The sequence below is a fragment of the Mytilinidion resinicola genome (assembly GCF_010093595.1).
Source record: "Mytilinidion resinicola strain CBS 304.34 unplaced genomic scaffold BDZ99scaffold_1, whole genome shotgun sequence".
Classification (NCBI taxonomy): domain Eukaryota; kingdom Fungi; phylum Ascomycota; class Dothideomycetes; order Mytilinidiales; family Mytilinidiaceae; genus Mytilinidion; species Mytilinidion resinicola.
Genome location: NW_022985437.1, coordinates 2,839,903 through 2,865,003, shown reverse-complemented (window position 1 = coordinate 2,865,003; position 25,101 = coordinate 2,839,903). Strand labels below are relative to the sequence as shown.

At 50.8% G+C, this 25,101-nt stretch overlaps 7 protein-coding genes across 7 annotated transcripts; 5 read left to right on the top strand and 2 right to left on the bottom strand.

The window, feature by feature from the left end:
- Positions 1–484: 484 nt before the first annotated feature.
- On the bottom strand, positions 485–1,355 carry BDZ99DRAFT_514035 (POZ domain-containing protein; the record flags this gene model as incomplete). Its single annotated transcript, XM_033724779.1, has 3 exons — positions 485–994; positions 1,053–1,240; positions 1,292–1,355. The coding sequence occupies 3 exons, from the start codon at positions 1,353–1,355 to the stop codon at positions 485–487; spliced, it is 762 nt and encodes a 253-aa protein (XP_033584783.1).
- A 2,376-nt stretch (positions 1,356–3,731) lies between these two features.
- On the top strand, positions 3,732–4,436 carry BDZ99DRAFT_470772 (uncharacterized protein; the record flags this gene model as incomplete). The annotated part of the gene is made up of 1 exon (XM_033721654.1): positions 3,732–4,436. One exon carries the CDS (start codon positions 3,732–3,734, stop codon positions 4,434–4,436), a length of 705 nt encoding a protein of 234 aa, XP_033584782.1.
- A 2,282-nt stretch (positions 4,437–6,718) lies between these two features.
- Positions 6,719–7,460, bottom strand: BDZ99DRAFT_514032 (POZ domain-containing protein; the record flags this gene model as incomplete). Its single annotated transcript, XM_033724778.1, has 3 exons — positions 6,719–7,180; positions 7,232–7,376; positions 7,426–7,460. The coding sequence occupies 3 exons, from the start codon at positions 7,458–7,460 to the stop codon at positions 6,719–6,721; spliced, it is 642 nt and encodes a 213-aa protein (XP_033584781.1).
- Positions 7,461–11,811: 4,351 nt separating this feature from the next.
- BDZ99DRAFT_374060 (kinase-like protein) lies at positions 11,812–12,735 on the top strand (the record flags this gene model as incomplete). The annotated part of the gene is made up of 1 exon (XM_033714900.1): positions 11,812–12,735. The coding sequence occupies one exon, from the start codon at positions 11,812–11,814 to the stop codon at positions 12,733–12,735; it is 924 nt and encodes a 307-aa protein (XP_033584780.1).
- Positions 12,736–15,657: 2,922 nt separating this feature from the next.
- Positions 15,658–16,799, top strand: BDZ99DRAFT_514029 (uncharacterized protein; the record flags this gene model as incomplete). The annotated part of the gene is made up of 2 exons (XM_033724777.1): positions 15,658–15,799; positions 16,033–16,799. The coding sequence occupies 2 exons, from the start codon at positions 15,658–15,660 to the stop codon at positions 16,797–16,799; spliced, it is 909 nt and encodes a 302-aa protein (XP_033584779.1).
- A 3,984-nt stretch (positions 16,800–20,783) lies between these two features.
- Positions 20,784–21,394, top strand: BDZ99DRAFT_470768 (uncharacterized protein; the record flags this gene model as incomplete). The annotated part of the gene is made up of 2 exons (XM_033721653.1): positions 20,784–20,951; positions 21,014–21,394. 2 exons carry the CDS (start codon positions 20,784–20,786, stop codon positions 21,392–21,394), a joined length of 549 nt encoding a protein of 182 aa, XP_033584778.1.
- Positions 21,395–23,796: 2,402 nt separating this feature from the next.
- On the top strand, positions 23,797–24,246 carry BDZ99DRAFT_470767 (uncharacterized protein; the record flags this gene model as incomplete). The annotated part of the gene is made up of 1 exon (XM_033721652.1): positions 23,797–24,246. The coding sequence occupies one exon, from the start codon at positions 23,797–23,799 to the stop codon at positions 24,244–24,246; it is 450 nt and encodes a 149-aa protein (XP_033584777.1).
- Between the last annotated feature and the right edge of the window lie 855 nt (positions 24,247–25,101).

The window sequence follows — 25,101 nt, the reverse complement described above, 5'->3', positions numbered from 1 at the left end:
CAATCTGAATCCTATTTTGACGACGTTCATCTCACGAACCGGGCCACGTTCGACGAGATGGTGCTAATTTGGTACAAGAAGCTGAGGCGACGAAGAAGGTGGTGCGGAAGTAAGGCCAAGTTGGACTATCTGGGGTAATGAGGGGGCTCATTGACTCCACCTGTCCCTTTTGCGAAGGTGCATGGGTGTGGGACTTACTTTGGCGGCGTGCTTCTGATTCTTGCAAGATGTAATCTTTCCAAGCTTCGTATCAGCTGGCAGGGTTGTGGCATCACATATTTATTCTGGATAGCTCTATAAAGAACTCCAAACAGTACCCTTCTTGTTTCAAAGATGACTCGTCGAGACTATGAACTTGTATTTCAAGTATTATCTATTGCCAAACCGTGTCGTTATCGTGATGATCCCCTTCTTGAGTGACAGAAGCGCTGAGAGTAGTCTAACCGTGAGCCAGTCTCCTAATTCCTAGCCCCACAACATCAGCCTAGCGAATGTCGAACGGTCCCATGATAATCGCCATCGCCCAGTCCTGAGTGAATATAGGATGCGCTATCAACATCATCGAGAGCAAGTCCGGCGTCTTCTCCCACTTGACCTGCAACGCGCCTACCGCTACTGCTCTACCGAGCGAGCTTTGAGCGTTGACGTTATTGGAGTAGAACAAGTCGATTGCGGGGAGCATTGCCGATGCGTAATCTTTGGCTTTCTGTACAATCTCGCCACTCAAGACTGCATTACGGCTGGTGCGGAGTCGGGTCGCATCTCCCAATAGTGTGATGGCCGTCTTCGTGAAGGCTTGCGCGCAGATTTCCTGTAGTTCCGGCATGAGGAACTTGTCTGCAACACGGTGAACGTGAATATGGAAGAGAAGCTGCGCCACGCCAATCATGCCATCCGGCGTCTCGTAGTCCCCCCCAGTGTACATCCACTTTAGTGCGATTTCAAAGTATTTGGGGTCCTCATCCTGTAAGTCCATGGTCTTATTGTTTGCTTCCTAGGGACCCTACGCATTAACTGCGTTCGCATCCTGCTAGGACGGGTGAATACCGTACCATGAAGCCGCCCAAGCAGGCCTTCTCGATGAACTCGGAGTGGGTGGCGAGGACGTTGCGGTGAGCGGGGTATTCACCAACGTTGCCCTCCGCGTCGTGGACCCGGAGGAGCACGTCGGACAGGCTGGTGTTGTTGAACAAGCTGTCGATTGTGAATGATAGGCTTTCCGTGTAGCACAAGAAGCAGGCTTACTCAGGCATTGTCAGCATAGCGGCTGCTAGCTGGGCAAGGTGTTTACTTTGCGGGAGATGGTCTGCGTGATGCGGTATGTGGGAGGTAGTGTGTGAGAGGCGGAAGAACATCTTCGTAGCTTTAAGGTAGGCCTGTCGCCGAGCCGCGAGCCGCAAGTAGCAACACTAGCGTATAGCGTGCTCTTTGGTGAATCGATATACCAATAACCCAACGCCCAAAACATGAGTGACCTGCCTAGGTGAATCAAAAAGCAAAAAAAGTTTGCCTCGTAAGGACTTTGAGCCGATACCGCTGTGGGGCTCGAACCCGGCTCCCCCCTGTTCTGCAATGGGAGAGTGTGAAGAAGACTAGTAAACTGTTAGCGAAGTTCTTAACCGCCCCACCAGGGAATAGGTAAGGGCGGGAGACAGTCGAATTTTCAGGAACTATATGCGTAGGAAGTCGCAAGGATAATGCACTGGGTGGACGGCTTCTAAGTCCAAGAGGTTGGGAGCCAGAGGCGCGTACTTCACTCTGGAGTTGAACGTTAGAGTGTTTTATATCATCACAATATCATACGACGGATTGACATGCGAGCTTAGGGCAGAATGTGTTTTATATTGACAGTGCGCATAACCATCTAAAGCCTTTCTGAACATCGATCTACCCTTAGGAAAAACATAACCCATGCATAACTCCACGACTAGTACGTTGACCGCGTTTCAAACCCGCAAGTTGGAGACTTCCTTCGAACTCCTATTTACACTTCCAGAGCGGTAATAATGAATCTCCAATTTATGAGGTGGTGTGAATCCTATTAGAGTTCCCGTTTTATAGAAGAAGAGCGGATTTACGAAGCCCGGAAATGACAGGGCCATTTTCTAAAGCCGAGAACACCAGAAGCCCCGTCAGATCACTGGGTAGCCTATCAGACACACACTCAATGGTTTCAATTCAAGTTGATAGATTTAAGAGAAAGGTAAACTACGTGTTAACAATAGACACCTATTCCACTGCCCCGGGAAAGGAACGAGAACCGTGAAACGTGCGTAGCCAATCCGGTGCAACATAAAATTTGAGAGCAAATAGTTCCTATCTCCAAGGTTTGGTTCTAAGATCTTGAGGTGAGATTCCCAAATGCCAACAAGGCAAATTCTTTATTCTGCCACGTCGACATCCCCAAGTCAACCTTCATCGATGTGCTGCTACCCTAGAGCAGCTCTAACCAGACTTCGAATATTGCATACGTAACCAGTAATGCTCAGATTATCAGTGCGGGTATTAGAGAACTAGGTTCCTCACCTCCGCCGTCTTCTTCAGGCCCCCTCGATGATTGACCTCGACAGTGTAGTCTGTGGCGAAATGAGGGTAGGTTTCGATAAGCAGGTCTAGCTCCTTCTGTATGTCCTTGAATTTCAGCTCTAGAGCCGTGCTTGAAACTGCCCGCCCCATTGCCGTATTCTTCCTCACTTCCTTTTCAGCGTAGAAGGTATCAATAACAGCGAGCATGCCACAAAGGATCTCCACCAAATTAGGGTGCTCGAGGTCTTTGTTCTTACCATCCATCTCACTGGCGTCAGGGTCCCCCCGGAGGCATTAAATGCCCTCCGTTTACTTGTAGATGTGGTCTTCGCCTGCCATCTCTTATTGGGAGAGCCCGAATCTGATAATAAACTTCATGGCGGTGGATGCCCACGCAAATGGGAAGAAGTCGCGTTAGGGGTAATACTTACATGCACAGAACGTGTACTGCCGGCAGTGATGTGTAAAATTTGTGTCATGCGAAACGCCTATGGAATGCTCCTTTCGCGCAGAAGAACGAAGTGAATTCCTAAAACCTAAGCGACGATCTCTAGCTGCTGAATGTGTGGCTACACCCTAGTCTGTGCTGCCAAAGCAATCTCATGCCAGTGCGAGGTGTTCTTCTCCATATTGTTGAGGCAAAACTCTTCGATGGTACAGCATTAAGAGATACGTTTGGACACTGCTTGCAACTGGATGGGGTAGCCCGAGCTCCTCTGGAAGGTCTGAATACGATGTAGAGATCAACGCAGAGGGAATTAGACTTCCTTTCGACTATTCAAAGAAATGTTACCTAGGACACTCTCAAGGGTCAAGCCAGAGCGGTGGTCTATCCGTGTGCCTACTCTTATGGCCTAGTACTGTAGATATACGTCCTTTATGAACCGACTCGGTGAAAATTGTCTTCGTCTGGAGACTAGCCCTCTGTAAAATTCGGACTTGAGGTAGAAATGGTAGAATGGCGGAGGCGCCAATTGTTCTTTGCCGGGACTGTTCATTAAGCGAACAATCGTGTAGAGAATGTTCACCACAGTGGGAAAATGGGACTAGTTATGACCCGCGTCCTTCACTATTTCTCCCTTCACTACACTGTAATTTGCTAGTTATAAATCGAAGTGGACGGCCATTCCAATTTCTCTTCAGCACAAATGCTCATTCACAAACTGCTCCTCAAGTCACTTCTTTTCAAACTTCGACCCGACAGCATGTCCATCCCGCAGCGCAACGCCCGTCGCCATGCCCACCACGTGGGACCGACCATCCGCTTCCGCCTACCATCCCTGCCAAACGCAATGCCGATCTCCTACGAGCAGGATCTCCTAGAGGAGAGGCAGCGCGCGCGTGTAGCAAGACAACGAGCAGTATTTAGGATGAGAGTAGACTCCATCGACTACTTTCTAAGGGATGATGAAGACCACTTCCGAGCACTCGGCGTCCGCTACTTCTCCACGACGCCTCAGGCACGTGACAGGGCTCTAGCCCCTCTCCTTCCCTTCTCTAGACCCTTCGAAGTTCCTCAAGAACGCCAAGATGAAGAAGAAGGCGAATTATTCACACACCACCGCTACGCCCGCCAGTTCCTCTTGTCAGCTCGAGCGACTTGGCCGGAACCTCGCGCCTACAACATCCTCCGCCGCGCCCAATTCTGCCAGAACAAGTTTTGGCGACAAATGTCACAATTGGAACGCCTGGTAGTTGCAATTGAGAGAATAGAGAGCACAATGGGTCGGAATGACACGGACCATCTCCGCATAATCGAGGACTGGGAGGGAGAGGGCTTGTGGGTAGATGAGCGGGTTCGGGAGTGGGTCAGCAGTCTGCCTGAGACAGCACAACAGTTGCGTTTGGGGCTTAGTATGGACCGTATCGTCACGAACTTGTTCACAGGAGAGGTAGAACAAGAGGAGTAGTGTTGCTGGGGAGTGGCGGATTCCGGGGGTAGGTAAAAAGGTGATTATGAGAGCTCAGAGTAGCTGTAGCTCTGCACTGCTTGGAAGGCATGTTAGTTGACATAGATAGCAATTGGATATCATTAACTAAGTAATTGCTGCACAGATGACGCCGTGTGAGGTACCTCAATGAGCTTCATTTTGAGGAGCTGTTGATAGTTGACACGTGATGCTGGTGTCTGAAGTGCCCTAATTGGCTGAGAATCTTGAAGAGAGAATGTCAAATGCCGGAGGGCTCAGATTGCATCGGGTCGATTTACGAGGGTCTGATAGGTCGTTGGTACCGTCTGAAGTGGCTCGAGAGGGCTAAAAACTGCAGCATAGGATGTCAAAAGCACAGACGCTAAGATCTCACGGGATGGGCACACAAGGGTTTGGTAGGCTGTTAGTACCGTCTGAAGTGGCTTGAAAGGGTTGAAATATGCACGATCACAATGTTGAAAGCGTGGACGTTCAGATCTCACGAGGCCGATTTGCGTCATCCTGACAGGCACTTGGTACCGTCTGAAGTGGCCTGAGATGTCCAAAAGCTCTTAAGCACGATGTTAAAAGCCAGAGTACCCAGATCTCACATTGTTGCTTTCCCAGGGGCTAACAAGTGGTTGATGCCGGCTGAGGTGTCTCGAAAGGCTTTAAAAATGCACGACAGGATGTCAAAAGCACGTGATCACAGATTGAGCTCCCTTTTGGGAGGGGAGATAGTGAGTTGAGGCCGGCATGTAAAGGTATGTAGTTGCGCAGTCTTGAAGGAATTAAACCGTGATTCGTATCGTCACGAGCCTGTTCGTAGGGGCCCAGAGCAGGTGTAATTCTGGTGCCGTTTGGACGGCATATTTCGTGACATAGCTTGCGTTTCGACAATTATTAACTAAGCTGTTGGTACACAGCTGACACCGTCTGAGGTACCTCGACAAGTATATCAGAAATAGGTCAAAGACAAATGTCAACTTAGGATCAGCGTTGCGCCCATGCTCAGGTTCACCTTTGACCAATTTCTACTGCACTCATTGAGGTACCTCAGACGGTGCCATCTATGTAGCAAGCACTCCGTGGATGGTTGTAAATAGCTATCTACGTCAGCTGACATGGTGACCAGCTGTTCCAAACCCGCCCGTCCCTTCTCGCCAATTTCTGAGGTGCTCCGGTAATTCATAGAAATCCAGACGGGACGTAGAAGCTCAAATAACGCACATTGGAGTAGTCCTCAATCGACTAAGTAGTCGGTATCCTTAGAGGCGGTTTAGTATATCAAAAAGGTTCGCAAGAGCATCTAGGATTTACGGTAAATTGAAGCGTCTAAACAAATGTAAATGTAAATAGGAAGTAGAAGTTTATGCAGCGTAAATTAGAACAGCCCCAAGCGCGTTGAATTAACTGAGTAAACGATATGTTTAGAGGTGGTTCGGTATATCGAAGAGGGTTGCAAAGGCGTTTGGGATTAGCGGTGAAATGAGGTGTATAAACGAAAGTTACTCTAGATGGGAAGTAGGAGTTCGGAGGGCATATATTGGAGCAGTTCCTAGCCTATCTATTCGACGGAGTATACGGTATCGCCAGGGGCGGCCCAGCTATTATGGAGCCCTGCAAAAATGACTGGGATTAGCAGCAATATAGAGTGCACAATCATATGTGAGTTCAAATGGAGAGTAAAAGTCGGACAATGCGAATTGGAGCCATCCCTAACATATCCACTCGACTGAAATAACGATATATTCAGGGGCGGTCCAGCTATTATAGAAGAACGCAAGAAAGGCTATAATTAGCGGCAATATAAAGTACATAAGTAGAAGGCAGTCCAGATAGGATGTAAGCGCAGCACTGCACATATTAAGGTAGTTCCTAGCGTATCCAACCAACTGACTTAGCGATATACTCAGGGGCGGTCCAGCTATTATAGAGGCCTGCAAGAATGGTTGTAATTAGCAATAATATAGAGTGCATGAATAAATACAAGTCTAGATAGGACGTAAAAGTTAAACAGCATAGATTAGAGCAGTGCCAAGCGTATCCAATCCACTAAGCGAATGATATAGTAAGGGGCGGTTGAGCATCTTCAAGGGTCGTGCAAGGAAGGTAGCAATTAGCGGCAATATAAAGTACACAGACAAACGTCCTAGAATTGTGATAACTTCTCACACCAGCTGTGACTGTATTAAACGCATTGCTATCCTCAAGCTACGTCTGTTTCATGTTACATATCCTACAAAGTGACCCGTAATCCGCTACGCCAAGCATCTCCCCGTCTACACCGCGTTCTGACGCGTAGTCTCTAGGGCAAAGTCTAGGGCAAAGAGTGGGTGCTTCTTCAGCATGTCCTGCAGCCCGCCCACCCTGTCCTGCGTCCACACCGCCTTCTGGGCCAACTTCACCACGCAGCGTCCAAGCTTCGAGTCCCCCTCCGCATTCATCTCGTAGTATGTATCGGCAGCGGCAAGCAGAGCATCCTGGAACTCTTCACTCCTCGTATCAAGATCGAGATAGTTGGTCGCGTCGTGGTGGAAGCGGTCCACGCAATGCTGGACAAGATCCGGAATGATGTAGAAGTCGGCGACGCGGTGGAGCAGGATGCTGTCTTCGAGGACCTCGGTGAGGGTGTCTTTCTCTCTGTCGTCTTCATCTTCCTCTTCGGTGTACATCCACTTCAGCGCCATCTCGAAGTATTTGAGGTCTACTTCCTTGAGCTGGACGACCTTCTCTTCAGCCTCCTGGAGGCATTGTTAGTCAAGAAAACAGCTTGTTTGAGGTGTGGCACCTACCATGAAGCCTTCTTCTTGGAACATCTTCTTGAAGTAGGCAGACTTGGTGACTAGGACCGTTCGGTGGGCGGGGAACTCCGCGACATCGCCGTCCTTGCCGTGGACTTCAAGGAGTACGTCCGACAGCCACTTGTTCTTGAACAGGCTACAAGAGTGTAAGCTATTGTCCAGGGGGCGTCGATTGCTGCACTCACTCTGCGTTGCTCGCTAGCTGCGCGATGTTGGCCATCTTGCTGCTGTGTACGGGGTATGTGTGCTGTGGGAAGGGATCACCGGGGCTGTGGTCGGGCTGCTGGTGTGGAGGAGGTTCAGGAGTCGGAGCTGTATGACAAGGACGCGGGCAAAGGTGGCGTGAACGGGAGAGTTTCGAGGTTGGCAAGATGGTGGACGCGGGGACGAACAGCTTGGATGAAGCCCAGAGAATTTTGCTCTCGGTTTAGCCTCTGTGGCCGGAACTTGCCGGGGTGAATTGACCGGCCAAAGACGGCCTCAAGCGATACTCAGCGCCCAGCACTCTTTGCTGAGGCCGATGATGGGACACCGAGCTTTGCACTTGCCAGTAGGCAATGCTGAGAGGCTGTCTCCTTGTGCTTCGGGTGTTTCGAGAGTTGAAACGCGGTGAGGGCCCCTTAGGCCTTGTGGACGGCCGTGAAGGGGCTATTCAACTCAGCGTTCTCGTAATGCTTTCCATAGGGATTTTTTGCCTCCTGTTTGCTGGAGAGAATGAGCCAATTAGCCCCGAACCTCCTATATAGCTAGGCATAGAGCACTTACCGGTGTTTGGCTGCCTTCACCTCTTATGCGTGATGCTGGGAATATCCCACGTGATGACCTCGCCGAGAAGGATCTTCTGACGGAGGCTCCTTCCACCATGTCATGAACCTCTTCGCCTACCTCCCCCAGCAAGAACTTCCTCGAACGTCCTTCTTGACCCATCCGTACAGGTATGTCCATCCTCCCCTGCATCTCCCTCCACCCTAGCAATATCCCGTACTGCATCGCCATCCACGTCTGAACACGCCTCGACCACAGATGACGCCCACGAGCGTCGCCTTCTGTTCTTCCCTACTACCTCGCCCTCCTCACCCCTATCGGGTGCCTTCTCGCTAACAATCCCCCGCGGCCTTCGAGGATCCGCCGACCAGCGCCAGCCATGGGACTTGCTATTCATACCGAGTTGGAAGCGTGTCGTTCACACGGGATCTCGATGACGCTGGGCATACCGGGTCTGGGCCTTGCTATTTATACAGGATATAGAGGTAGCTGCGTATACTAGGGCTGGAGCCTGCTCTTCATACCGAGGAATGGTTGGGCTGTGGCACATCTGTCGAATGTGGATCCAAAAAAGCCGCATGAAGGATCTCGGGATACTCCCCACAGCCTTGGCCTGCTATGGTATGTTTCCCTCTTCACAAGATTGTAGGGCTGTCCGGGTTAGGCAGTCTCCAGCTGGACCATCTGCGCATAAGGAGGGCCGTTGTTTGTGGATCCAATAGAACGAGCGGGATTGCGCGGTCTTCAGGTCGATCAAACATCAAGGAATATTTTGGTCCTGCTCCTTGATTATGGGTTGAATGCTCCCTCGTAGATAGCTTGACGAGTCATTCCTTGAAAGATGTTCGTCGCCGGGCCAGGTTGCCATTGGCCAGTTGTCTTTGCTGGTTCTTCGCAGAGGATATACGCCTAGCGAGGCATGTTTCGGCCGTCTTCTCTCCTTACCGACTCCAAGACAGCCTCGAGGGCATGGCTGAAGTTGTCTTTCTTGTCTTGAGGCTTTACCATACACCGGATCTGGTCCCGATCGAGGGAATTGAAAAGACTCCTGGAAGAGTATGTGGGAATAGGATACAAGGGGCAGACATTCCCCGGGCATCGTGTACAAGACGACGAGAAGAAACGTCAACATTCAGCGCCGAGGTTGGACGCTGTTCCTGTGATGTACTAGGGCAATCGCTTTAATGAATAGGCCCAGAGACGCGTAGCTATGGCGCTTAATCTGGCTTGTTTATCGTTCAAAGTCGCCATACCTCACGAGAAGCGGGGCTTCGGCAAGGCAAACGCCGACTTGAGGACCATGGAGTGCTGGACGGGCTGTCAAGGCATGTCTTGCGCCTAAGGTCTTTCAGCCCCTTGCGTACTGTGTGCGAAATGTCGTGGGGTTTTCTTCATGTCGGATCAATGTGTGGACTCCGTCGTAAGTCTTGACGAAGAGAAGGGCCGTTGCAATTTGTGTCATGAAACACGAAGTGCCAGGAGGCCATGGGCTTCGATGTCGTGTGTCCTCAATTGGACTAAGCATCAATATCGTTAAAGAACAATACCCACGGATGACTTATTCAGGAAAGTCCAGCTTGGTTTTTCCCAGGCCAGCGCATGCTGTTGTTATTCATCCTTCATCGTAGGGGTAAGCCTCCGCAATGGTGGCAAGACCAAAGAAATGCTAGTCATGCTTGTAGGAGGCGTGAAACCTCGGAGGCTCCGTCGAATAGAGCCGCAAGAGAATTCGTGGCTGTGGTAATCCTCCACCGTCCGATATTAATCATTTGGAACTCCTGGATTTGATGTGTCTGCTCGAGAATCCCTCGGGCTTCCTCGACTGTTGAGTTGCCGAGGACATGCGCGAGATGCGCAGTCGCCAACGGGTCGGTGGAAACACTGGCCAAGTTGGCGGACCTCGAGCAACTTCTTTCGGCCTTAACGGCTTTGGTTCCTATAACGAATATGTTTGGTTGTTTAAAGAAAGTCAAGGCACTAGCGAGAAGGTCCTACAGGCCCCTCGTACGGGCGCTGCAAAGGGGGCCGGCCCATCCGTCTCAGTAGAGAGCGCTCATATGGAATCGATCCTTGTTGCGTCGGTGGGCGTTCCGAACTCCTCCGTCTTTGTCGATAAAGTGGATGAGAGACAGGCGGTCGCGAGTCTCGGCATCAGGGGCGCGGCTTCGAAGGATGATGAGGGAGCCGTAGCGACAGTGATTGAGAGATGTATCTGGCTTGTGTGTTAGCCGTTGAGGTTTGTATGCGGGTTTGTTGGAGAAATGCTATCCGTGGCTTGCTCCGCCGACAAGCGTCTGCTCGTCACGCAAAAGCGTGATTCCTGCGTTTCTGTAAAGCCTGGCGAAGCTAAAGCATCCTTTCTTGTTGCACATAGCGCTCACAAGGGCTCAAAAAGGAAAGGGCGACACTCTTGTTTGCTGACGTCCAGTCCTGACCCGTGGTCGGATGGTGTTGGAAAGCCGGCGGTGGGAATGGTAGAGGAGGAGGGAAAGAAGATTGGGACTTTCAAAGGCGCAGGTAACTGGACGGTTGGAAAGACAGCCATCTATACCCCTATTAGGCTCATGTGTCAGTCGTTGAGGTTCAAAGGAAGCTTCTGGGGAGGAATATTGCGCGAAGCTTGCCCTGGCGGAAAGGCTTCTTTTGTTGCGCGAAGATGTTTCCTCCGAATGTGCGATTGGACGTTTGACCAGCCTAGAGCATGTTCCTTTAGCTGCATCTATTCTTGAGTCGATTGAGAGGTTTGTGGGTTTGGTGTTCTGTTCTCTTGTGCTGGCTCGCCGTTGGACGTGTCTGAGGAGTCGGCGATCGTGGATGCGATCGAAGACATCGGGGGTTTCAACATAATTGAAAAGAGCGCGCACGCTAACAGTAATATAAGAATCAACCAGTCTCCTTGCTAGCCAGTCAAGTTCATATAGACGTTTCGGGGGGAGTTGACGTGGCTTCGTACTTGCTTTGCCCGCTCAGAAGCCTCCCCTCGGAGATTTTTGTGGTTGGAGTTTTCGCCAGGCTTACCTCACGAGCGCAAAGCTTCCTTGAAACATTTAAAGCCTCTGGAGCAAGCGCTGCAGCTTCCGATCTTCTTGTTAGTCGTGGTGTTCTCATCGAGCATTCTCTTGGCACGTCGGCTGGACACCCCCCTTCTCCGTTGGCGCTCCGCCGCTCGACCACGGCCCGCTGCCTGCTAGCTCGACTCCTCCCCACTTCCTGTCGACCTTGGATTCGTCTCCCTCTCTAGATCAACATCGTCACGTCCTTCACCCTTTTCTCCCTCCTTCAACTTCTCCCTCCTCCTCAAGATGGCCGACGTCGAGATGACCGACAGCCCAGAGCTCGACTGGGAGCTGTTCAATCTCAAAGGCAACAAAGTCCGCAGAACCGCCTATGCCGTCCTTCAACACAGACACTCCCTCCGCCGCATCACGGTCTGCTTTGAGGTGGGCCAAATCGTCAACTCTTTCGTAGGGCTGGACGACATGGGGAAGGGCGGGCGCTCATTGATTCCACACGATGAGCTCAAGACAGCCGTCGAAGTCACTGTGTCCGCTACAATAGCCATGATAGGCGATCGCAAGTTCAAAGATGAGGAAATCCTAGAAATATTCTCCGAGAAGCGCATCCGAATTCCACAGATGACCAACTACCTCCAATTCTTCTACCCCTTCGTCCGCTCCCTCAAAACCATCTCGCAGCTCGTCGGCTCCAAACACCTCCACCTCTCCGGCCAACCCGTCCCCGTCGCCCTGATCCCCCTCTCCGAAGTCCGCTTCCTCGCCGCCTTCTTCTCCTACCGCGGTGGCGCCATGAAAGTCCTCACCAAGCGCGCCCCAGACACGCTCATGGTGTACAAAGGCCTCTCCTTCTCCGACTACATGGCCTTCGACCCCCCTACCTACAACAACCACCTCGCCGGCATCTACCGCGAGCTCGAAATGCTCTGCACCGTGCTCTCCCCCCACGCAAACATCATGCCGCCCCCCATCGCCTTCGCAACCTTCCAGCAAGACCGGTCCGGCGAGCCCCTCATATGCGGCTCGCTGTACCCGTACTACCCCAAGCTCTCCCTCGCCGCGGCTATCGGAGAAGCCGTCGAGTTCGAGGTGCAGATCCCGCTCCACTACAAGGCGAAATGGTGCTTCCAGCTCGCCTCCGCGCTCCACCACGCTCACACTGTCGACGGCACGTGGCACCAGGACCTCAAAACTGCCAACATGTTGCTGGATAACGACGCTAACGTCGTCCTCATCGACTGGGAGCAGTGCGGTGCGAACTCGTTCGTTCTCGCCCCGGAGGCCAACGGCGATTACGACCTCACCTTGGCTGATATGGCTGCTTCTGCGCTCAAAGGGGATGATGCGCCGGTGTTGTATACTCGCTACGCAGGCCCTCAGCGGCGGAACAACTACATTGGCGCCCCGGGGTGGATTGTGTTTCCGGAGTGGAAGAAACAATGCCCGAAGGCGGTTGAGTTGGCGGAAGTGTGGAGCCTCGGGAGCGTGATGTGGCAGCTGTTGGAGCAGGTGGCGTTGGAGCACCTGCATGATATTGTGGATGTATACGAAGAGGGGATTAAGGACGGGGTTGTTTGGACGACGATGACGGAAGATATACCCGAGAGCTGGAAGGAGGTGGTGGGGGCGTGTAGGCGCAAGGAGCCGGATGAGAGGATGAGGATGAAGGATGTGGTGGGTTTCTGGAGGGGGGAGGCGGAGAGATTTGTGGGATGAAGGGGCAGGTGGGAGGGTGGGACGACAGGGAAGGAGTGGGAGGGGGTGTTACAACGGCGTACGGTAGTTAGAGTAGCTTTCTAACTGGGCTAAGTTCAGGCCAGGGTCTAACGGGAATGATATCCAACTGTGAGCATTATTTACAGACTTGCGAGTAGTATCATCGTGCGGTAGGCCCCTTCAACTCATAACTCTCTAGATCTACACCATTGTCGTCTATTCTAATATCCAGTTTTGATCTATCTATGAACCCCTCGGTAACTATAATCCCCCAGCCTCCGTTTGAGTGTCTGCTTTTCCTGGTAAGCAGCATGTTGTAAAATCAGCAGTGTCTCTTCGATCTCATAAATTCCATACATGCAATCGGACTTCATTAGAACCCTCCTTTGGCGTCATTTTCTACCCTCTTTCTTCCCCATTCCAGCCGCGGAAGATGCCTCATACATTCTCCGCCTATTGCTCATCATCAATGTTCTTCCATCTCCGCACTATCCGCCTTCGAAGAACCCATCCACCGCGCACAACGCCAAAGAACTTGTTATCCGCTCTCCCAGAAGCTACCAAGGCTTGAGTGGCGATGAAAACAGCCACAACCTGGGTAATCCACCACTTCTCAGAGGCAGACACGTTGTATCTGCAGGACGGAACTGTGCTCCAATCGGCCCTCGAAAGCGCTCTTTCGACAAAGAAAGCTATTCAGCATCGCTGTTGGCTTGGCGTTAGGACCAGTGGACACTCCCTCTTCAAGGCCTCCAAGCCCACCTCCCTCCAAACTCACATCAGCGCAGCAGCTCTCTAGTCGCCATACCAAGTTGTTTGCAAGACAATGGCCAACCCTCTCTCCGTCTTACAGCGGCCCACTCCTAATCTCGGTCAGTCAATTGAACAGACATCAATATCCCACCAACGACGACCTCAACCGTGTTCGCGCCGGCCAACGCGCCCAAAATCGGTGCAGGTCTCTATCTCTCTTCTCCCACGGCGTCGTTCCAAAGCCCCCCTCTCACCTATCCCTCCTTCCTCCGCCGTGTATCATCTGACTTCGGTTGAGCAGGGGATGGGCCTTGTTAAGGTGCTATCCTGAGCTTTGGGTTGGTGTCGCGCCCGGCTGCTTGTTTGTAGATGGTCATTCGCAACGCGTTGGGTAAGATGAGAAGCCGGAAACGCTTTTGGTTGACGGGTTGCTGTGTTGGAGGTTTTCTGGATCAGTTGGGCTGAGAGCGAGGGTGGTGGAGAGTTGGGAGGGCTAGGTGCATGGGTTGGCGGGGTGTGGACGGGGCGGGGGTGTCGAAGAGGTGGAACGGCAAGACCAACTGCGTGTATTGCCCTAGTAGGGGGGAGTTAGTGGTGCCGTAGGCGGTGGTTTCAGGGATTCGACGGGCTGCTCGGGTGGCAATTTTTAAGAGGAGTAGATCGAGCACGGGGTGTGGGGAACTAGTTGTGCATCAGCAGAGTCAGAGCCGACTTGTGTTGTCTTGTTGCAAGAAAGGGGAGCCTATGAGAGTTGCGGGGCTGAATGAGCGATTCCGTCCGAGGTTGTCTGCCCCAGCACTGTGCACAGGAGATGAGATATGCGTCAGCAGTGGTATACATGGAAATTCTCGCTCTCTGGCAAAATGAGAAAGGCGTGTGGGCGTTGTAGAGAACGAGTAAGTGGTTCGGTCGGGAATGGCCCGCACCGCGCCTATTATCTAGACTCGAGCTTCTACTAGAGCGACGGCGGATGTAGACATGAAATGGATTGCGAGGAAAAACCGTAACTAAGACCACGGCAAATGCAGTGCATGTAAAAGAGCTCGCATATTGCAAGGGCGTGCAGCTCAGCTCGTCCGCTGGCCGCAGACGCCAGCTTGCGGGCGGCGGCGACGACAGTGAGCTCGCAGACACTACCTGTAGGTATGTACAGCTACTCGCACATGTCTATAGACCACTTTACCGAAGTTCTCGCGGCCTGTACACCCGTTGTTTTGGCAGGGGTGTGCATAACCGTGCACTGACCCTCCCCCCTTCCAAGTGTATATATTTGCTGTAAAATTAACGCACTTCGCCTTCGGGCATTTGGTCAACTTGAACAATCCCAGAGAAGATTAGCATGGCCCCTGCACTAGGATGACACACTCTATCAAAGGGTAGCTTCAAAATTTTTTTGCACTTTTTTTGCGACGGGTAGGTCCCGGTTCGAGTCGCGGAGGGGTGAAGGTGGCGGTTTATTTTCCTTTTTCGCAACGCTTGGGCCTGAGAGGGGTTTTACGCTTTTTTTATTGCTATCGATCATTTCATAGTATGTCTATAGGCTCTCTCTAGACGGCTTCATCCACTGCGCTGCAGTTACATTACTAACAGTGTCCATTTTTGTTCACGCGTGCCCTGATTTACGGAGGCGTCCTACATGCTCAGCACGCTCCCCGCGACCTAGAGGTAGGGTGCAAGCATTTATTTGACGGCGGACGTCTCTTAACGTAGCTTGTGAGGGTCCAACATCAGCCCTCGAGCCTCGCTGCCACCAAGTCCGGATTACGAGTACCTCTCGACCACCCCGCGCAGGCTTGTTGACAAGCATGCTGTACGGGTCTACTTGGTTGCTTGCGTGACCAATAAATAAGTAAGCAAGTAAACTGCAGTGCCCAATTTCCCTCAGGAAGCAAGCAAGCCGTGAAGGGGGAATTTGGTCATTAGTTCACAATTCATTTGCTTGATATTGCTATATGTAGTATATAGATACCTTCACAATAGGGGCGGGATAGAGGAGACGGTGTAGCGGCATCTCTAATTTACACAACTTACTACTACTATATCGACCATACACCTCTAAATAAGCAAATCTAACTCCGGACTCTTCCTGCCACCGCGAACTTAACCAGCGTAAATAGACACCAATTTTTACCACCGTGGTAGCAACATGTTGGTGGCCCTCTATTTCTCATGCCCGTCGTCCCTGAATTGCTGACATTGACGCCCGCTTCACCAGTGAATACGCTCCAGTGTCCGCCTGGCGGCAAGGCCACACCATTAACAGGACCCGAGCTCGTCTCAGGAGACTTCTGCACCTTCACCATGTTTACCGGTGAAGGTCAAAGAACAATAGTGAAGGCGAGGCTCACGCACTGACCAAGCCGCCGAAGCGTCCTCGATATAAATTCATCGCCCGCCCGCCTCAATACCTTCCTTTTCCAAGTCATAATCACAAACTCTTGACAAGACACACAACCCATCACCACCATCATCACAGCAGCTGCGGCTCATCATAACAGTAAGATCTTCCCCCCAATCCACTCTATGCATGCTAACATGATCCAGTTCACCACCCAACCCACAACCGACTCTCCACCACCTCCACCGCCATCATGAGCACCTCTGGAGCCCCCGACGTGGCCGCCGCCGCCACTGCTCCCACTGGCCCACTCGGCGAGCAGATCAAGACCCTCATCGACGCCCTCCCCACCATCACCACCTCCAACCTCGACGCCCACGCGAAGCTCCTGGCCGCCCTCATCAACGTCGAGAGCCCCTCCGAGCCCCGCGCCTGGACCCTCCGCCTCGCCATCCTCATCATCTACCACCGCGCGTACACCGTCGCCGCCTGGGCTGCCTCCGGCGCCCTCCTCCTCAACCGCCTCGCCGCCCTCATCTCCCGCGACATCACCGACGAGGCCCTCAAGGACGCCCGCGCCCAGCCCCTCCGCGGCCCCGCCCTCGTCCGCAAACTCGTCCACGGACAGCTGTTCGGAGACTTTGAGCAGAAGGAGAAGCGCTCCGTCGGCTGCGTCGCCCTCCTCGGCGAGCTGTACAAGCTGCCCCCGACGTCGGCCGTCAATGTGCTGGGGTGGACGGTGTACGCGGCGGCCAAGACCATCATCATTGGGGAGCGGGAGGAAGATGGCGGTGATATTGAGAAGTTGTTGATGTTGTTGGGGGACGTGAAGGAGAAGCTCGCGGTGGAGACGGAGGGGGAGGTGTTTATGGAGAGGTTGGGGGAGGATTTGAGGGTGTTAGCGGAGGACGAGGGGGTGCCGTTCGAGGTGCAGTACCAGGTGGCGGAGATGTTGGAGAGCTGGGAGTCTTGAGGGGGTGAGCAAGGGAAGGGGGGAGAGGGGGAGATTTGGGGGTGGTTTTCGGGGTGTTGTTGTGCTGCGGTCTGAATTGGAGCCTTCCTGTGCGTGTGCTGGGCGGGAAGACGGCGGCGCGGAGACGGTCTGGGGGTAGATAGGCACTGGAAATTGAAGAAGGATCTTGGTGCGAATTGAAGTGTCTTCTCGTTGCAATGGAGCCAGCCATGCTTTTTCTGACGTGATATCCAGTGCATTTGAGTTTTCCAACATTTGACAACGCCTTAAAACACTGACACTACCGTTTGGAGTACTCCATCAGGTCGGAGAAATTCTATATGTGATGTCACGAACCTCAGAGTATGGATCACCCCTTAGCTAATTCCAGCAGTTTGGCGCATCAAAAATGCAAGGATCTATCCATTAAAGCTCTTTCTAAAGCTATATGAAACGGTGCAGCCACTGTATGAGGTCCTTCATGAAGCCATAAAACGTCTAACGTATTCCACAAGCGAGCCGTCCACCCAAGCGAGCCGTCCACTTCATCACAAAAACGCGACGCGTCAACTTCCAACCACCATGCGTCGACAACACAACGTGCAATCAATACAAAATGAAGGTCGAATATGCATGGCTATCGCAGCAATCAATCAGCAGCAATTTAAAAGCGAACGGCGCGCTATTACGACATATAACGTACCCAGAAGCACACTTCGAGATCAACGCGCTGGAACAACCCCACGACGCGATTCTAAGCCTAATTCGAAGAAGCTTTCCAAGCTGGAGGAATCAGTTGTTGTTCAACATATACTCGACCTGGATTCGCGAGGATTTCCGCCCAACCTGCATGCTGTACGAGAGATGGCCAACAAATTGCTCGCCGAGCGCGCCGCCGGCCACGTTGGCAAGAACTGGCCAGAGAACTTTGTCAAGCGAACACCTAAGCTTAAAACACAATTTAATTGAAAGTACAATTGTTAGAGAGCTTTATGCGAGGATCCAAAGGCAATTGGCGATTGGTTTAAGCTTGTACGCAATATAAAAGCAAAGTATAGCATCCTGGATAAAGATATATACAACTTTAATAAAGCTGGCTTCTAAATAGGCGTTATCTTAACTGGCGTGGTTATAACAGGCTCTGAGCGGTGCAATTGTCCAAAATTAATACAGCCAGGCGATCGCGAATAGATAACGATAATCTAAGGAGTTAATGCCTGTGGATGGGCTATCCCGCCATTTATTATCTTTTTAGGTAAGTACCACCTCTCTGTATAGTATAAGGGCAATAATATACTACTAGACTGGGTTATAGCAGTAAGCAATAATAGCTGGACGACGAATAAGCTTAGTATTGCCTGGCTGCAGCATTTTAATAAGCATATAAAGGATCGCACTATAGGCACGCATCGGCTGCTAATTATTAATGGCCACGAGAGCCACCGCTCGCTTGAATTTAAAGAGATTTGCAAGGAGAATAATATTATTACTCTCTGCATGCCAGCGCATTTATCGCACCTGCTGCAGCCGCTTAATATTGGCTGCTTTGCGCCGTTAAAAAAGGCATACAGGCGCTAAATTAAGGACTTAATACGCCACTATATTAACTATATTATAAAGCTAGAGTTCTTGCTAGTATTTAAAGCAGCCTTCTACAACTTAATTATAAAGAGCAATATTTGCGCAGGCTTTTAAGGCGCAGGCCTTATACCGCTTAATCTAGAGGCAGTGCTCTTAAAGCTTGATGTTCGGCTTTGTATGCCGTTGCCTCCTGCCGTGGTGGAGGCTTAATAGGAATTAAAAACACTAAGCAACGCTTATGAGCTAGGCTCTCAATTAGCTTTAATTCATGATTGTATTCAAAGGCATTAAAATAGCTCGCCTACAGCAATTCTTGATGCGCTTAGCAGCCTTTCCAAAGGTGCTGCAACGATGATGCATTAAGCCACGCTACTGCGCGATACAGTTGCCAGCCTTCAAAAGGCAAATAAAGCCGCCACAAAGCGCAAGGCGCGCAAAAAGAAGCGGATCCAGAGAGAAGGAACTCTAACAATGGAAGCAGGCTCTCAAATAGCTGCTCAAAGGCTTGATAAGGACGCCCAAAGCAAAAGGCAGCAAGGCGGGGCAGATTCTGGCGGGAGCGCGCGGCGCTGTGGACGCTGCGGCGAGCTAGGGCACAACATTCGTACGTGCAAAAATGATGCAGAGGTTGCTGCAGATTAGGCTACAAGTTGTATATAGTTGATATCTATTGGCGTTGTGGAGCAATTAACGTTTGAGGCCGGTTTTCATGATGAAGTGGACGGCTCGCTTGGGTGGACGGCTCGCTTGTGGAATACGTTAGAGACGATGTAATAAACCTTGGAGCGCAAATTGCCCGTTAGGCAATAACTACCTTTCAGGACGTTGGAATTGCACGGAAGCACCGATTGGGCTTTCTTAGCAGCTGTTTTGGAACATTAAAGCTATCGTCTGAAGTCCATTGTCAAGCCGAAAATTATTTAGCTGCGACGTAATGAACCTTAAAGCATAGATCATGCCTTGACCAATTTCAGCAGTCCCGCGTACTGAAATCGCAAGCAGCTATGGATTGAAACCTTCTATGAAGCGCTTTGGAACGCTGATGCCACCGTCTGAAGTCCTCCATGACGCGATTAATCATCTGAACACGATGTCACAAGCCTTGCGGCGTAAATTACGTTAGGGAAAATAGCAGCCTCCTACCACGTTGAAAATGCGCGGAGGTGCCGATTAGAATCCATCAGGATACTGTGCTGGAACACTAGTGCTACCGTCTGAAGTCCTTCAATGAGCTATACGAAACAAAAGTGCGATGTCACAAGCCCTGCAGCGGGAATTACGCTAGAAAAAACAACAACCTCCTGGAACGATCAAAATGTACGGAGTTGCTAATTGGGCTTCATTAGAATGCTGTTCTAAAGTATTGAAGCCACCGTCTGAAGTCCTTCAACGAGCTTGACCACAAGAAAGTGCGATGTAAAGAATGCTCGGGCGTAAATCACGCTCTAGAAAATAGAAACTCCTCGACACGTTGAAAACGCGCGGAAGCACCGTTTAGACTCCATCCATTGTCGCTCTGGAACGCTAAAGCCACCGTCTGAAGTCCCTCAATTAGGTTTGCAGGATCAGAGTGCAATGTAAAGACTCATCAAGTGTAAAACTAGCCCTAGGAAATAGCAGGCTCCCAGGACGTTAAAAAGTCGCAGAAGGACCAATTGGACTCTATTAGATGCTGTTCTGCAACACCGAAGCCACTGTTTGAGGTCCTCAGTTGAGCCATGCGCAATCCAAGTGCGGTGTAAAGACTCCTTGTGCTTGAATTAGACGTGGAAAAATAGCAGCTATCTGGGGCGTTGATAGCACTGAATGAGGTCCTTCGTGGAGCTATGAAACACTCAAATATGATGTAACAGCCTCTGCAACGTGAATCAGGCATCGAGAATAGCAGGCTCGAAGCAATTCAAACTTGCGTGGAACCGTTGTCTGAGTGCCCTCCTAAAGCTATAAACTTTCATACATAATGTGTGAACCCTCTCAACGTATATTGGACCTCGAGAAATAGGATATGGTCGGCAGATAGAAACTGCCACAGGTGAGCAATGAGTGCGATTCGCGAATAGCCGTCCTTGACATAGTATTCAGATGTAAGTCACTCTTCCGAGTCACCACCTGCGATGGCAAGGCTAGTGCAAAGGTAAACATTCATCGAGCAAAGGTGAATGGCCCTCTGCGGTAATGGGTCAATTACTGGAGCTGTGAGTTGTAGGTGGAGTGCTTTCAGGCTTACATAACCCTCCTCTCACCTCTACTTGGTCACATCTACCACTTCAACTCAAAGGCACACCGCATCCCAGCTTCTTTCTTCATCTCAAACAACAACCCTTCAATTTAACCCTTACCCCAACCGCAAGCATGTCCACGCTCGCATTAATGGACGACTGCAAAGAGTAAGTGTCCCAATCTCTCTTTTTCAAAAACTACGTCATGGCAATAGCTAACGGGTTTGCTTACAGCTTGTACAATCAGCCTCTCTTCGCGGACATGATGGTCCATATCCATTACCTTGGCGGCGTCAAACAGATTCACGCCCACCGTGCGTTCCTCTTCAAGCTCTCAGGCCTCTTCAGGAAGTGGTCTCTTGCCCCATCGAAGGTGAGTAACAACATTCTCGGAACGTCCATCTCTGAACCCAACAGTTTATAACAATGATCTAGAACCCCCACGAAAATGTGTTTGACATCAAGAACCACAACCTCGCAGTCGTCGAGAAATGCCTCCGCTACTTCTACACCGACCGATACCCGGTCTCACTCGTCACCGACACCAACGGCGACAAGCTCGTGACCCACGTTTTGATCCACCTGTGGGCCGAAGAGTACAAGGTCCCGCGTTTGCAGAAGGCCTCCGCTAGAGCTTTTCGCAAGGATGTGTCCACCTGCTCTCTGAGCGAAATCCAGAAGTTCGCCGCTTTATATCAGGTGCTATACGAGAAGAATGTGGATAGCAACAGCCCAATGGGCAAAGCGGTTGCGGAGAGCCTGCCTCGTGACAAGGACAACATCCCGCCAGCTCCGGTGGGATGCGTCATAAGCTAGTGAGCTTCGGCGGTTGGCTTACGCTCGATAGATAACGACTATATGATTCCTTTCACTTGGGTCAGTCTATTTATGCATTTCTTTGGTGAACTGTGGGAGAGTTCTTAGCATACTGAGGGCCCATTATACTTGTGGAGCTTAATGAGTACTTCTTTATGAGCCACAGCTCGAGCATCACGCTATCTTCAAATAGGGCATTATATATACACCGTCTTATCAATACTAATGAACGTGGATCAAGACCGAAAGCCCAGTTCCCAATTTTACCCTATCATCAAAATACCTTCCTCCAAGCACTCAATTGAACGATCATTTTTATCAATTGTTGCAGCTTTAGTATCGCGTTATGTATAATAGAGTGTTCAGATCTTCGACTTCTCTCCTATGCTAATACAAGTGTATCAGAAATGATACTTGGCGCCTTCCTCGTAGTCGCATTTATGTAACCGAATATCCCTGACCGAGCTTTCGATTTGGTGGTCAAGATATTACCCGAAACCCGCTACCTTCAAGGTAACGAAATACCACTCATCTCCACTGAAATGTGTCTCATCCACTGTGCCCGCTCTCGCCTGTAGTTCCATATCCGCTGGCACTGCCGAAAAACAAATATCCTTAGCTTCGGTAGCGTGTTCTCTCACGTGGTCAACGTTTGTCCCACGGCTGGTTAATTACTTCATTACACCTCTAGTACTAAGCTATAATTCTGAGCACACGGATATACCACTGCTTTAGTGCTGCTTTAGGAGCCAGAGACTACTGTCAGGAGTAGCCCCGGCTACCAGGAAGTTGGCCATTCAAAAGGTAGCCCAGATTTCACTGCACGGAACTTGACCTTGGAGGGGTGATCATTTGATATTCATTGGCTCAGCCGGGCTTCTGGGCTAATACGTTGTATACGCTAAGGCTTGAATAAGATCCTGTACAACTACTTCGTCATGAGCACCAGTTTCCGCGCTACATCTATGCGCCTCCCAGCCGCTGCAGGACTCAGGTTAAATTGATGTGAACTCTGATTTCTATAGACGTCTAGCTAGTTGTATATATACTAGGGGAAGGAAGGGGGGCCACCCCCTGGGTGGCGCGCTAGTAAGTTCAGCTGAACACTGCACAGCTGAGTTTTCAGCTGAGCTCTCCACAGCTGAGATCTCAGCTGTGTTCTCTACAGCTGATGTTCGGAGTAGCTTTCTAGCATATGAGTTGTTGATCCTAGGTTGTAGTGCTGCAACCTGAGTGCAGGCGTCGAACCTGGCATTTCGCATAGTTTATGATAAAATTCTTGCAGCACATCCTTTCCTTCTTGATGCTGTTTCATTTTCCAGCCAACCATGTCCAAAATGTGATCGAAAAGCACAATAGCGACATATCTGAGTCATCCTTCTTCCGTTGTCCACGCCAGGACTGACAATCCTCCCTCCTTCATCATCTTCAATGGCACTTTCAAATCGTCGTCATCAGAACATTGTAAAGCTCACACATCAAGACGACCCTAGCCCAAGAACTTGAGTTCGTTTCTCTTCTTGTCGCCTCTTCGCACTGTTTAAGCAAGATCGCAGCAACCTCTTGAATGTTTCCAAGCCACGACCAATTCCCTTCCAAAGTGATTGCGCATTGTCTTCCATGACACAGAATATCTCATCGCGCAATCCGTGGCCCAACGGAAGTCCCACTTCGAATTTGGAAGACCTTTCGAAGCAGACGCAATGATAGCAGCCATAACCCCCTCTGTGCTAATAGCAGTCCCTCGTACTATGTATCGCGCATACAGTTCTGCGATGAGAATATGACCGTAGAGTTTACGCAGGGTTCCAGGCAAGCCCTTCGAAGTGCGGCAGAGCACTTGGGTCGGGTAGCGAATTCGCAGCTCGAAATTTTCAGATTCTTGATACGGGATCATTTTTGCGTCCATGGCTGCGTGCTAGTAATCAAGGCTGGGATAAATTAACGAAGTCCGTTGAGAAGTTGAGGGGTCTCTTAAAAAGCCCTAGCCAGTCCGATAAAACCTCAATGCTCATTTAGCTTTAGCAATCGACCGCTTCCGACACCTTAATTTAACTACTCCGCAGATATTTTGATGGAAACAAAGCATATCCTAGATAGGCTTCGGCATTGATTTGAATGCCCTGGATCCTAATCACCTAACCGAGAAAAATCCCGAACTATTGAGCTTTTAAGTGATATTATGTGGGGAGGAACTGCGTAGTGGACAAACGAGAACGCCCACTTCACTCTACATGAAATCACATGACAACCAGACTAGCGTCATCCGCTTTTCGTATTTCAACCCACAACAAAAGTTAATGTATCACCTCTCACATCCTCAAACTCCATCGACATCACACAGCAAAACCTCCAAATCAAAGCTTTGCAATTCCAAATCCACTCTGACTACCGCCAACACCATGTCTCCACCTCCACCCCAACCCAACCCTCTCGACCTCTCGCAGTGGGCACGCGCGTTGGACTTCGAGGCACACCTCAACCTCCTAGATGGCGTCTATGGCCGACCCGTCGAGCCTCCAGTCTCCGCTGCTGTCGTCGCTCCTACATCTCCGCCTCCAGCCTCCGCCGCCGCAGCCGCTCCTCCTCCACCTCCACCTGCATACCAACCCACCGCCGCCGAGAAAACAGAACCAACTGCCGTCACCAAAGCCGCCTCAACGCCTCTGTCATGCCCGCAGCCCCGTCTATCCAACGTCCTAAGATCAAGAGCAAACATGCGAGCGGCCACGCGCGAAGCCAGAAACGCTGCCGATAGGGCTGAGCAAGAAGCTGCCAGACGTGCCGCAGATAAGCCGAGCGAGAAAGAACGTGAATGGATGGAAATTTTCTCACGGGGTTTGCTTGATTAGCTGTGGTTGAAGGTGGTGGGACGGATAGGCATGGAAGGAGGAGCCTTTGACCAACAAGAGGACTTTTTGCGGAGGATAGATCGTGGTCTAGAGATAGGGATGAAGAGGCAGTAGTTCGAATAAGACGAGTTTGCTACCTATAAAAGGGTCTTCAGATCAGTGCAGCTTGACTGCATTAGAAAAATACTGGGGCCCTCAAGGGCGTATTAGAACTGCAGAGGCGGTTTGCTATTAATAAACACCTTGATTGCGAGGAAGGACGTCGTCTGTTTGTGCTGGCCTATATATGGAGTCATATAGTCTTTACATCCCGTCGTTCTGGCTTTTAGGTTATTCGAGCATCTCATACCTTACCATCCGCACCGAAAAGAAGTTAGTTTTTCGAATCCATATGATCCAGTAAACCGGTATTAAACATCGTTTTCTGTATGTCCCAAGAAGCGTCTCAACCATCTCCATTTTTGAATCTTTTCGGAATACGGGTTAGCAAAAATCTTGCTCCTCCCAGGTACACCCATCCTCCCCGAATAGAGGACTTCCGCGAGGCTGTATTCGATCTAGTGGACTGGCTTCCGGGTTTATGTTGCACAAAAGAGGGCTTCGGAAATGGTCATGACACGATCTTGTATGCCCGCCTTTTAGCCTGCGATCTACATGGATGGTATGTCTACTTAAAGGATAAATTGGAGGCTACGCCCTATACCGAGATTGCGGTTAATTCAATTGTGACGGGATGGAATCAGTTAGTGCTGGAGAGGTCTTGGATTCCAGCATAGCGAGGGTTATATCCCGCTGTGGCTCTCAGTGATGTGCTGGGCCACGCTGGACAGGTTACTAATCTGGCAAAAGCCAACA